At 38.1% G+C, this 13771-nt stretch overlaps 1 protein-coding gene across 3 annotated transcripts in view; it reads left to right on the top strand.

Annotated features, from left to right (window-relative positions):
* Positions 1-2: 2 nt before the first annotated feature.
* Positions 3-13771, top strand: part of PPP1R9A (protein phosphatase 1 regulatory subunit 9A) — a 384640-nt gene continuing 370871 nt past the window's right edge. For 2 of the 3 annotated variants that reach the window (XM_017849332.1, XM_017849331.1), the window contains exons 1-2: positions 3-137; positions 1869-3478. In XM_017849332.1, coding sequence (XP_017704821.1) covers positions 2084-3478 — 1395 coding nt within the window. In that variant the 5' untranslated portion in view covers positions 3-137; positions 1869-2083. Of the gene's footprint in view, positions 138-385; positions 593-1868; positions 3479-13771 lie in introns of all 3 variants that reach the window. The other variant, XM_017849328.1, reaches the window with a different exon arrangement.

Raw genomic sequence — 13771 nt, 5'->3', positions numbered from 1 at the left:
AAGAGCTGGTTGCGGTGTACACAGCGGGCCGGCGCCGTGCCGTGCCGCCGCGGCCACCGTGGGGCGGGGGGCGCCTGCGAGGAGAGGGTGGGAGCCGTGGCGGCCCGACCCTCCCCGCCCGCGGCGCTCCCGCTCGGGTAAGGGGGAGGCTGAGCGCGGGGCGAGGAGTTGGGGAGGGTGGAGAGGAGGAAAAAATCGGCTTGTACAAAGGCTGAGTTGCAGGCTGGGGGTGGGGGTGGGTTGTGGTGGAGGAGCAATAGGTTGAAGATCGGAGGCATTATCAGTGGGATCTATTGTTTCCTGGCACATTGGGAGGAAAAACAAAGGGATTTATTTTCATTACCCTGTAATTTTTTTTCTTTTCTATTTTTTTAAATGTGGCCAGGGAGCTCGTCTCTCTCCGTGTCACACTGGGATCCGCCTGGCAGCCGCGGGGAGCCGCAGCCAATGTGTTAGGACTTCAGGTGCTTCTTGGCACAAAGCTAGACTGCGACCTCCTACCATAGCGCTTGGCGTCACCTGCTCTCCCGGTCCTGCCCCAGGGCCGAGGGATTGCGTCCCGAACCAGGCTTGGGAATCGGCTGCCTCTCAAGTTGGTGTTATTTATGTTTGTCTTTTGTGAGGGCAGGTTTTGAATCCCCCGGCGGCCCCATCTCCCCGCCCCGCCTCCTCGGGTTGGAATTGGCGGGGAGGGAATGGGGTGTGTGTGTAGGGGAGAGGGGAGGGTGTTTGTGGCTTTAAAAAGAATGGTCAGGGTAAAAGGAGATTGTCGATGCTTTACAAAAAAAGGAAAAACAGGCACCACACTCCAAAGCCTTTCTTGTTTGTCTGCATGGGCCATGCATGCGTGCTGGGCCAGGAGCCGAGTTTGGAGACGTTTTAAGTGAAAGTGTGTGCCTCCTCAGCTGATTGTACGTGAGGGTGATGTGGCTCGGTCTGACATCAAAATAAAACAAAAATAAAATGAAAAATCTTTAGAACTGCCTGCATTGTCTGCTCTTCAGCATATCTTGAAGTATTTGATTGCTGGCTTATTGATATAAAATCCTGCTGTGGGCTTAAGGAGACCAGCAAGCATGCATTGCGTAGCGTTTTGAACTGTAGTAAGTTAGAGGCAAGAAAGAATAAACAAATCAGGGCTGTGAAAAGGGGTGTCACAGTATATTTGCTTTCTGATTGTCACATTCTTACGCATTTATTCCCATGGTAGTCTGCATCCCACTCCATAATTAATAATAACCACTGTTAGGAAACTTCCAAATACTTGTTATAACTGAATTTAATGAAACTTATTGCCATTCAGGAACTTTTTTCCTCCTTGTTTTGGTCTGAAATTGCATTAGTATTGCTTTGGGGATGCTGTAGATGAGAATATTGGACCAGAAAAAGTAAAATATGCCGCTGTAGGCATGTTTTGGAGTTTGTAAACATAGATTCCAAACTTAATTGTACTTAGAAAGAATAAGTTCCGACTAATTGTGGAGAATCCTGAATGAAGTTGATTTTCTGGACAGTTTGTTGATTTCTTAAAGATCGATGAACTGCTGGTTTCTTTTTAAAGGGCATTCACAAAAGTGACTAAAACTTGGGCTAAAGTGTTGCTTTCAAATATACTTATGTGTAACTTGTATTTGTGAGTGTGTGTGTGTGTGAGATTTTGATAGGTATCTCCAAATTGTGTTTGAAACATTTTTTACCAAAGACCAATCAGAATGATAACTTCTTGACTTTTAACTTCCCATTTCAATGAGTAAGCTCTTCTGTTTGCCACATGGCTAAGCCATTTGGAAAATAAAATGTATGTTATTTGACTAGACATAAATTCAAATAAGTAAATGAATTCAGAAATTCATTCTTTTCTATTTCAGATGAACCTCTAGTCTTGCTTTGAAAAAACCATTCTCTGTAACTCTTGACTGTGACTAAGTTCCTAATACACCTGTTGGGACGATCACTAACACAGTATACCATTTGAGAGGTACTTTTCTTGACCCAATACTGGTGATTAGAGAAGACAGGTATCTTGGTTTTTGGTTTTTTCTTTGATCATTATGAACATTGGCTTTTCACCCCTGAAGTGAAAATGTTGAAAGCTGAGTCTTCAGGTGAACGAACAACTCTCAGAAGTGCCTCTCCTCACAGGAATGCATATCGAACTGAGTTCCAGGCATTGAAAAGTACCTTTGACAAACCCAAGTCAGATGGGGAACAAAAAACAAAAGAAGGTGAGGGCTCCCAGCAGAGCAGGGGGAGGAAATATGGCTCCAATGTCAACAGAATTAAAAACCTATTTATGCAGATGGGTATGGAACCCAACGAGAATGCTGCAGTCATTGCCAAAACAAGGGGGAAAGGTGGACATTCATCTCCTCAGAGAAGAATGAAGCCCAGAGAATTTCTGGAGAAAACAGATGGCTCAGTTGTTAAGTTGGAGTCCTCTGTTTCTGAACGAATTAGTAGATTTGACACAATGTACGATGGCCCTTCATATTCCAAATTCACTGAGACTCGGAAGATGTTTGAGAGAAGTGTGCATGAATCAGGACAAAACAACCGCTATTCCCCAAAGAAAGAGAAAGCTGGAGGGAGTGAACCTCAGGATGAATGGGGAGGTTCCAAGTCCAACAGAGGCAGTACTGATTCCTTGGACAGCCTTAGCTCCCGAACTGAGGCTGTCTCCCCAACTGTGAGTCAACTGAGTGCAGTATTTGAGAACACTGATTCTCCCAGTGCCATCGTTTCTGAGAAGGCTGAAAACAATGAATACTCAGTGACTGGGCATTATCCCTTGAATTTACCATCTGTTACTGTTACAAATCTTGACACCTTTGGCCACCTTAAGGATTCTAATTCCTGGTCTCCTTCAAACAAGCAAGGTGTTGATACAGAGGATGCTCACAAGAGTAACACAACTCCAGTACCAGAAGTGGCTTCTAAAAGTACCTCTCTAGCTTCGATACCTGGTGAAGAGATCCAGCAGAGCAAGGAACCCGAGGACTCCACATCTAACCAACAGACTCCCGACAGCATTGACAAATACGGTCCTGAAGAACCTTGTGCTGAAAGTAAGGCAATGCCAAAGTCTGAAATCCCTTCACCACAAAGCCAACTGTTAGAAGATGCTGAAACTAATTTGCTTGAAAGTGAGGCAGCAAAGCAACAGAGGAAAGAACTTGCAGGTGGTGATTTCACCTCTCCTGATGCTTCTGCATCCAGTTGTGGAAAAGAAGTACCCGAAGATTCAAACAGTTTTGATAGTTCCCATGTGTACATGCACAGTGACTATAATGTGTATAGGGTGAGATCCAGGTATAATTCAGACTGGGGAGAGACAGGCACTGAGCAGGATGAGGAGGAAGATAGTGATGAGAACAATTACTATCAGCCCGATATGGAATACTCGGAAATCGTTGGATTGCCAGAAGAAGAAGAAATCCCAGCAAATAGGAAAATTAAGTTTAGTAGTGCCCCTATTAAGGTAAGTGTATTTTCTCCATTTGTTTTCAAATTTGTTTTTAGTACTAGGGCCTAATTGTATGTAGAATAGACTTGACAATTAGTAGGAGTTTTTGTAAGGGATTCAAGATTGTTGATATACACCTGTTGTCAGGTGATTTTAAAAGTTTGGAGTTTGAGAGATATCAATTACATTTCTTAAATGTGCTTTATAATGGCATCCACCAATAGTGAGTAATATTAATGCTGAAGAAGTTCGGGGATTGTGAGATACATTCCAGTGAACTGGAGTATGAGTAATGTGAGTACTGAAAACCAGGAGTGTTAGTTAGAAATGTAATTACTTTAGTTTTACCTAAAATTATTCATAAATAATATTTTCTGAATGTGCACACTTTAAGGTATGAAGTATAATGTACAATGGGAGAGTTATGATAATCTGGGAATAATACTTGATTTACTTTATTAAAAAATATTAGTTATTACTTAAGTGTAACTGGATTGTGAGGAATTTTGTTGGAACTCTTTTTTTGGGTACTGCTACTTGGTGGTCAAAATTTAATTTGTGGAAATATATTAACTGACTTAAATACTTTGAAAAGCTTTGACTGTAAACACTTTGAGTTCAAAATTTGTTACATAGCTTTAAAATGAATTTTTTTGAAAGAAATAACATTGATTTGCCATTCATGGATTTATTTTTACCTCTTAAAAACTGGATAAATGACAGTTGAATTCACATGCTGTAATGACTTCACTTAGTTAACATTTGATATGGAAGAATAGCACAAAGTACATCAGCAGTGGGTGGTGGAATGTTATTAGCGGATAATGGCAATAGGGGCAGGAGGTGGTTGGTTGAGTATCAGAATCTCCTGGGGTGCTTTTTCAAAGTATACTTGCCCACAGCTTAGTCCTGAGATTCTGGCATGCTCTCCTTGGGGGAATCTGGAAGGTTATGGTGCAGAACGGTAGTTTTAGACCACATTCTAGGGGCTTCTAGCTTATACAGTGTGTATATATGATAGACTTGGAATCTGATGTATTTCTGTAAATTTTGTCCTCAAAAATCTAAAATCACTGTTATTTTCATTTTAGGACCTTCCATATAAGGCTCTAAAATATAAATTTACATAGAAATATTTAAAGAGAAATCTGACATTGTTCTGATTATGAAAGACTATTCTGAAATAAAGTAATAATCTATGAAATTATTTACAGATGTTAGCAGGCAAACTTTCATTTTATTAGTGTAAGGCAGAAGTTCTGGGTCAGAATGGGTCATGTTAAGTTTAACTGTAGTTTAAAATAAACTACAGATGTCAATCCAGTTTGAAAGTAAGTTTCTTTGCAGTGCTTTACCACCTTCCTTTGTGATTCTCTGTCTCCTTCTGCCTTCCTACCCCTCCCCAATGCCCACTGCCCTACTCTAGATGGTCTTTAAAGGAGCCTTTCCCCCAAGCCTATCCAGTGAGCTCCTAAACTTCGCCATTCACATCTCCTTTGAACATCATCTTTCTACCCCTTAGGAAGAAAGCAGTAAGATTAAATCGTTTCACATTGAGAAAGGCAGGAATAACTGAAATGAACTCTTCAAGGAGTTTGTTAAACCCAGTGACTAAGTTTTAATATGGGGATAGCAGCTTATGAAAATTTATCAAGTAGAACACTACCCCGTCAGCCAAGTGGGATACCAGACTGTATTTGGGTCCTGTGCTGCACAAAGCATAACTGTGCACTAGTAGGTTTAATGGATTTTAAAGTATTTATCATTGAAATATGTCTGTTTATATGTGACAAAACACATGTCTGTTTATATGTGACAAAACAAACCTGCTTTTTGGGAATGATATTTTGAAGTTCAACTAATTTTTGCTATGATTGCTGATAACAATAAGTATTTTGCCTCTTAATTTTCATATAATGACAATTTTGTATAGCAAAGAATGAAACATTATTTACATTTAACACATTTTATCAAGAATAAGATTTGTAAAACAAATTAGATCAAGCATAAGATTTGTGAAACAAAAATAATGTATTGCATTTTATTGGGCAGTTAACAGGACTACTTGGAGTGGATTAAGTTTGCAAACAGAAGACTCATTCTTAGCCCTTTGTAATGAATAAGACAATTACTCTTTCTTGCTGCTTCCATTGTTTAATATGCAAGTGGATTCACTTGGAAAATTTGAGAACTGCTTTCTACTGGTCATGGTGGTGGTCTTAGTGTTTAGGTTATTCCCCAATTAAGATTTTTTTTTTGCCTCAGAGGGTGGTAATACCTAATTAGATCCAATTAAAGTATTTATTGAAGGCTTATCATGTGTGTTCTCTCATGCTGTTAGCTGAAGAAGACACAAAAATCTGTAAGATTACCCCTTTCCTCTGTGAATTTGTAGAGTCAATTCTTAAACACATTGTATTTAAAATCCATAAAAAACAGTATAAAAATCTATGCCGAAATGTTTAATGTCCTGTGAGTCCTTTAATGGCACTGGGTTGCACTAAATGCGTATTAGAGAAAGGGATTTGATAGATTATTTGGAAAGGAATACACGTAACCATTTTCTATCTGTGTTTCTTTATTCTTTTCATAAAGCTTTGTTTATGGAATGGGAAATTACAATTTGTAACCTAAGTCTTTTCCTTTGAAGCTTAAACATACTTCCTCTTAAAGAAGCAATAGGGAATGTATTATTTAAATAAATGATTTTAGAACTTTTACATTCTTTTCCTGTCACTTTATTCTATACTAGGTTAAAATTCCCAGCACCTTTAGATTTTTGTTATAGGTCTTATTTATCATCTTTGTATGTGCAATATTGTCCTCAGTGACTACTTCAGTTCTTTTTATAGATGTTTTATGTAGATATTTCCATAAGATGTCTTAAATCTGAACTTAGAAAAACATCAGAATAATAGTTGATCTTTCCTGTGCAGCATATACCTTGTACTCGAACATATACCTTGACTTTTAAAAAGGGTCGGACTGTATTGCCAGCTGTCAGTATGACTTTTCTATCTTTCATAGATAGTTATATCTTATTGGATAGATATGTTTCATAGGGTTATGAAATATTAGAATGGAATTAATGATAGCAAATTAAAATCCAACTTTGAGATATGGAATGGGAGAATGTTATGAACCACGCTAATTCAAGATGGAATTATGCCTTCATTCTCAGGAATTTTTCAAAATGAAAGGACTGAATTAAAGTAAATTTGTCTCAGATGAATCAAAACAAGAGAAGGTGACGTGTCATGTTTTCTACTAATTCAGGACATTTACGGAGCCCCTAATATGTGTCAGGGACAATGCAAATATAACAAATACATAAAATGAGGAGCTGATGAAGTCAGGACATTTACGGAGAATTCAGAACATTTACGGAGCCCCTAATATGTGTCAGGGACAATGCAAATATAACAAATACATAAAATGAGGAGCTGATGAAGTCAGGAGCTGCTGGTAGGTGGGAAGTGTACAGCCCATTAAGGAAGCTCTCAGGCTGTTCCCAACTCTGTGCTTTGATGATCTTTCTAAGGTTGCTGCAGCCTTATTAAGGAAGTCACAACCTTTCTCTGTTCATGTCCTTTGGATTGGTATTTTTTTCCCCCTCAAATACTGTTGTGTTACAATGGATCGTTATCCTTGAAACAGCATGTCTGAAAAAGATTTTTCTAACTCCCAGTAAGAAGGACATTACAGAGTTAATATTGAGGTACGTTGGGCTATATTTTGAGTGTTTTCTCAACTCATATGGAGCTTTACAGGACTAGAGTTCAAATAATCAGCAAGGGCACCAGAGCTTCAAACCTTACATAATAGTTGTTGAAAATGGATCTTCTTGTATTCTCTCCCTCTGCTGGGGCTCCGAGTCATTGTTAGGGTGTTCATGGATATATGAAGTTTTTTTGTTCAAGATGGTTTTCAGAGAATAGTTCTGTTGAGATCCAACTTTTTGTCTTTGCGGAGGCTTCCCTTTATAACAGTTTTGTCATTGCTTCTTAAACTTTAATATGCGTATGAATCACTTGGGAGATCTTGTTAGCATGGAGATTCTGATTCAGTAGGTATTCTGTGGGAAATTACCTTGATACAATGGTTGGGCTCCAAGTACACCACCAGGCAAGCTATCTCAGAGGTTATGGAATAGAATACTCAGAAAACAAGTTAAAATGCTTGAATCACATGATTTACCAAACTAGTTAAGCACAAATCCTGAGGCAAGAGGAAAGCTATGGAGTAAGTTAATGGAGTTCAAACCAGGTTGGAAGGACCACACTACCTGTGTCCTGGGTAAACAATATTCCTATGTCCCATCTTTCTTTCACATAACCGTTCCCCATTAATGACGTGGTTATGATGACCGGAGCTGATATTTGAACCAAGACTCCATAGACTAATGATTTCCTGGGTTGATGATACACACTTGTTCTATTAAAAAGATATGACAAATACACTTTGGTACTAGCTTTGCTAGTTTGCCTGCTGATGAGCCATGGGACCATCCTTGGTGTCCTCAGTAGATGACTGACATGGAAGTAATGTAGCTGTCAGTCCAGGCATAATGGTGACTTGGTATTTCCATTGCTTTTTGTCTATAAGTAAACCTCATTCATTTTATCATAATTTCTGTTTATTTTATTGTTGTCATGTCTTACTCCCAGCTTACCTATTTATCACACATCTGTTGACTGCCTTCATTTCACGAGCTTGCATTCTCATTATCAATACTTGGCCCAGCCTGAGTGTTGCCTCTCTCTCATAAGTTATTAGTTTATTTACCATCTATGATTGTCACTTAAGCATTTCATCCATCCCATTTGTTTACCTCTATAATAGAATTTCCTATTCTGAAATAATATAGGAAAACCACATAACAGTATGTCTGGAGGGGGACCTTAAGATTTTGCATTTCTAACAAGTTCTCAAGTGGTGCTGATGTCGCTGATCAAGAGATCACTCTTTGGAATATTAATTTGAAGTACAATCTTCTGGCTTCTGAAAGTGGCTGGTCATAAAATGTTAGGGAAGCAACATCTAATAAATTTCCTTTCCAGATGCTGCTATAGCTGGCTGGGTGGAATAATATTCTCTGAAGATGAAATAAGGTGTAATCTTGTAAAGTGCATGAACACTCTGTTTCTGGATCCCAAAGTGGATTATTATCCTTAACTCATAAGGCATTTGGGTCATTAAAAGTCACATCCTAGGCTCTTTGTGTGATTTACGTTTTAGTTATAAAAGTTGGGAGGAGGAAGTTTTAATAGGATCAGAAATTTCATTTCTTTCTTTCTTTTGCAAGTGTAAATTAATAAACTTGTAGAGAGAGTATAAGAATTGTCATATGATTTAACTTGCTTTTCTTGGATAACTTTGATGGTATAACATTTATTTTTTATTTTTTGAGATGGAGCTTTGCTCTGTCACCTAGGCTGGAGTGCAGTGGCACGATCTCAGCTCACTGAAACCTCCACCTTCTGGGTTCAGGAGATTCTCGTGCCTCAGCCCCTGGAGTAGCTGGGACTACTGGCATGTACCACTATTCCCGGCTAATTTTTGTATTTTTAGTAGAGACAGGGTTTTAACATGTTGGCCAGGCCAGTCTCGAACTCCTGACCTGTAGTGATCTGACCGCCTTGGCCTCGCAAAATGCTGAGATTATAGGCGTGAACCACTGTGCCTGGCCAATGGTATAACATTTAAATTGGATTTCCTTTTAAATTGTTATGTTTTATGACCTATGCTTCATAACCAGGTAAATGAAATATGTCAAATATTTTAATATACTTTGTAAAATCAAATAATGAATATTTGTTGAATGAACCCCTTTTCTAAAATCCAGATTTTAGAATTTCTAAAATCTTAGATTTCTAAAATCTAAATTTTAGATTTCTAAAATCTAAAATTTCTAAAATTTTTTTTTTTAATTGAACAATGATAATTTAGTGTTTAAAAAGGGATTCTTTTGACAGTAGATTATTTCAGATGTTTACTGGCATTTACTTGTAATAGAAATATTTAAGGTTTCTTGTTTTTTGTTTACTTATTTTTTTTGAGACAAGGTCTTGCTCTGTCACCTTGGCTGGAGTGCAGTGATGCAATCATGACTCACTGCAGCCCTGACCTCTGGGGCTCAAGTAATTCTCCTGCCTCAGCTTCCCATGTAGCTAGGACTATGGGTAAGCGCTACCATGCTTGCTAAGTTTTTCTATTTTTTGTAGAGATGAAGTCTCACTATGTTGTCTAGGCTCGTCTTGAACTCCTGGGCTCAAGCGACCCTCCTGTCTTGGCCTCCCGAAGTGCTGAGATTAAAGGCGTGAGCCCCTGTGCCCAGCAGTTTCTTGCTTTTTGGATCATACATAATTTGTGTTCCCTCTAAACTTTCTTTCTCACAAATGACTCTAGTTGTTGGGTTCATGTACTTGAAAGATAAGATGCCAAATTTGGAGGACAATCACTTTGTGTTACGTTATCCATATGTTGTTTACCTTGTGAACCCAGTTACATGCCCATCAGAAGTAATTTGATTGAAATCTCATCTGCATTAGATTTTTTTCTAACATCTTCTCTACCACTTGAAAACAAGTTTAGGAATTATTATAGAGGAATATAGTTAGATATTGGATAAATTCTGTATAAACAAAACAAACATTGCTATAATTTGTTGCTTTTTATGCTGTTATCTAATTTACCTGGTATTTTTCTTAATTTTCTATGCCCTCATTTGGACCTATTTTCTTTTGTTCTTTTGCTTCATTATATTCTATAGCTATGGATTTGAAAAGGAAGAAAACTTTTCAAGTTATGCCTTATAGTTTTTCTTCTGGTCACTTTTACAGTTTTCTCCTGATTCTAATCTCTTCAGTTTGTGACGTAGACGTGTAGAGATGAAATATACTTGAAGGTAATCTAGCGTCATTTCCCAGTCACTTCAGGAAGCCCTTCAGTAGCATACTCCTGACAGATGATGTTTCAGCTTCTGCTTGAATAATTCTACCAATGGAGAGTTTATTACTTTGGAAGGTGAAAGGAAAGTTAGAAGGAGGGGCATGCTGGTGTGTGTAGGGAGGTGGTGCACTCACTCTTCTTTTTATTTAATTTTAATTTGCAATTTTTTATTAAGATAAAATTCAGGTAACGAAGTTCACCACTTTGAAGTGCACAATTCAGTGGTTTTTAGTATATTCACAGTGTTGTGCAACTATCACTTTTATCTGATTCTAGAACATTTTCATCATCCTAGAAAGAAACCCTGTGTCTGTGAATAATCATTCCCAATTCCCCTTCCTTCTCCATCCTCTGGCAAGCAGTAATTGACTTGCTTTTTCTGTAGACTAACTTCTTCCAGACATTTCTTACAAATGCTTTTAAAAAAGACTATAGGATAATTGAAGAAGAATATAGGAGTATGGCTTGGGATATATTAAATTTAAGATATCATGAGGATAGCACACTACAGTGAAGTCTAGAGAGCAATGGCAAAAAGAATTTTCTTCTGGTTGGTGACATGGTCTAAAAATTAAGTGGCGCTATCTGGGATCAACAAATGTTGTCTGCCATTTTATGCATTTCATAGAGAGGAAGAACACATGAAGCTGAGGAGACAGTAGGATTCAAGAAGGGATGAAATGTATAACTGAGGAAGAATAGGTTTATGTGGCTAAGAGGATGGCTGAACAACTCCCTTGCATGGGACACCACACTTCTCTTAATGGAATCTAAAATTGCTACATATGAAGCATGAGTGTTTGACTCAGCATAGGGTTTCTTTATTTCTTTTTAGAGACAGGGTCTTGCCCTGTTGCCCCGGCTGGAATTCAGTGGCATGATCAAAGCTCACTGCAGCCTTGAACTCCTGCGCACAAGGGATTTTCCTGCCCCAGCCTCCCAAGTAGTTGGGACTACAGGTGTGTGCCACAGTGCCTGGCTAATTAAAATTTTTTTTTTTTTAAGATTCAGGGTCTTGCTGTGTTGTCCAGGCTGGTCTTGAACTCCTGGGCTCAAGTGACCCTCTTGCCTCAGCCTCCCAAAATGCTGGCATTGTTGGTGTGAGCCACCATGTCCTGCCTGCATAGGGTTTCTTTAAAGGTACAAGTGGCATTGATGCTGAGTTTCATCTTTACATTGGTCTTTTACTAGCATGAAGGAATCCCGTTCCTTTTCTAATAATCTGATGCTTATTTCTATCCTACTTCTTTATATTGTTGCTTTTGTTATTCTTTTACTTTTATTGGAATTGTTCACGGACAGTTTCACTACTTTAAAATTTTTTCTCATCCTTTGATATTTCGATATAGATTTCTTATGCCTACATGCTATTATCTGTACTGTAACCATCTGTAAGATGAGTGATTTGAGGCAGATATTTATTTAGTTTCCCATGTATTGTCTGTTGGAGCATATTACTATATAGTCTATATTACTATTAAATATCATTAAGTAGTAATAAGAATGATAACATCAAGAGGTACTTGATATTCTGTCAGGTTGGACAAGTGTGCCTCTTGAGGCCTTAATTTCTTACCTGTAATTGAGGCTGTCTTACTTAATTTATCACTTTTTATTATTATAGTAATTTATCGCTAAGATTGTTTCTCAGCTTTACCATCCTGTAATTCTCTGTGTCTTAAACGTATTTGTACTACACCATAATCATAAATATTTGTGCTGTGATTTCAAAGAGAAAATTTTGGACATCTTTTGTTGAAATATCAAAATGAAGAATTTATGTTAAATTGTTCTTGAGAACAGTAATTCTATAGATTAGAGTAGAAACCTTAAAATGAGTAGAATATTAAGTCCACGAGAGTACATTTTATAGAGTAGATTTTAGAGCAACTTGACTTTTGAAAGTATGGGTTTAACTATATGTTAAAACACCCTGCTGAGGAAACTAAGAATAAAGAAAAAAATGTTTTGTAATATAGTTGCTGACATATTAATTGCTTCACTCACTTTTGCTCTGGAAATAGCTTCATAGCACAGTTCAACATAATTGAAATATTGATAATTTTTTTTGTACAGTTCCCAGTTTTCAGCCTAACTTACTCTTTCTCATGCACATATCCTTACAACGAAGACAGCGAAATAGAGTATGAAGATATCAGGAAATTTTATATTTTAGGAGGAGGAAAGTTTTGTTCTTTGCTTATACTTAATCTATTATTTCATTGGTATTTTTAAAAAGTATTTGTGGAGTTAAAACTATTCACCAAGTATTTATGGATAATGGTAAATGAAACTGCTCCCAGATCTGTTAGTCTCCTGCCCTCTTTTATAAGTCGGATGAGTTTTGTGCCAGGGAAAGCTAATCTTCCAAGTTGTTTTCCATGCCAGTTGAAATATGTAGGTCTAGATTCAGACATAGAGTGGTTGTCAAGGGTCAAAAGGGTGAACAGAGTCATGACCATGAAAGTTTCTTTCCAGGAATAAGCAGTGAGAGGCTTCCAGATTAGGTCTTTGGTATTTCTGTCTTGATGCCTTAGGACTGGCATGACCGTACGAAACTGAGTGACTTGCGTGTTGAGTCTGTTGCTATACAGTAAGATGGACTTTTCTCTTTTATCCACCTCGGATTTCTCCTCCAAAAATTTCTTTTTACTCCTCCTCTTTTAAAAATACGTAAGTATACAGCTTCATGGAGGCTACATTCATATCAGAAAATTGTCTGATCTTCACTATAAGAATCTTAAATAGTACTCACAGTCAGAGGTACCTTTTCAGGCTTGTGAAGAGTTTTCTTTTCATGGTAAGGGCCCACAGAGGAGAGGGAAAATCAGGTTTATTGGTTAGTTTTTAAGATCTGTTTTTGAGGCCGGGCACGGTGGCTCACGCCTGTAATCCCGGCACTTTGGGAGGCCGAGGTGGGCGGATCATGAGGTCAGGAGATCGAGACCATCCTGGCGAACACAGTGATACCCCATCTCCACTAAAAATACAGAAAATTTAGCCGGGCATGATGGCAGGCGCCTGTAGTCCCAGCTACTCGGGAGGCTGAGGCAGGAGAATGGCATGAACCCGGGGGGCGGAGCTTGCAGTGAACGGAGATCCTGCCGCTGCACTCCAGCCTGGGCGACAGAGCGAGACACCGTCTCAAAAAAGAAAATACCTGTTTTTGAGTCAGTGTTATATTGATGGATTCTTTTACTAAGTACTTGTTTTGGGTAAAACTGAGTTGCAGAATTGTTTTGTAAAGGAAGAGAAAGACGTAAATTTGCACTTTTCATTGTTAATTGATACTATAGACATGTATAAAATTATTTATTTTTTATTTTTTTTTATTTTTTATTTTTTATTTTTTTAAGA

Source organism: Rhinopithecus bieti, unplaced genomic scaffold, assembly GCF_001698545.2.
Source record: "Rhinopithecus bieti isolate Rb0 unplaced genomic scaffold, ASM169854v2 scaffold_31127, whole genome shotgun sequence".
NCBI classification, from domain to species: Eukaryota; Metazoa; Chordata; class Mammalia; order Primates; family Cercopithecidae; genus Rhinopithecus; species Rhinopithecus bieti.
The sequence above is the reverse complement of the archived record's forward strand: the minus strand, read 5'-3'. Positions and strand labels throughout refer to the sequence as shown.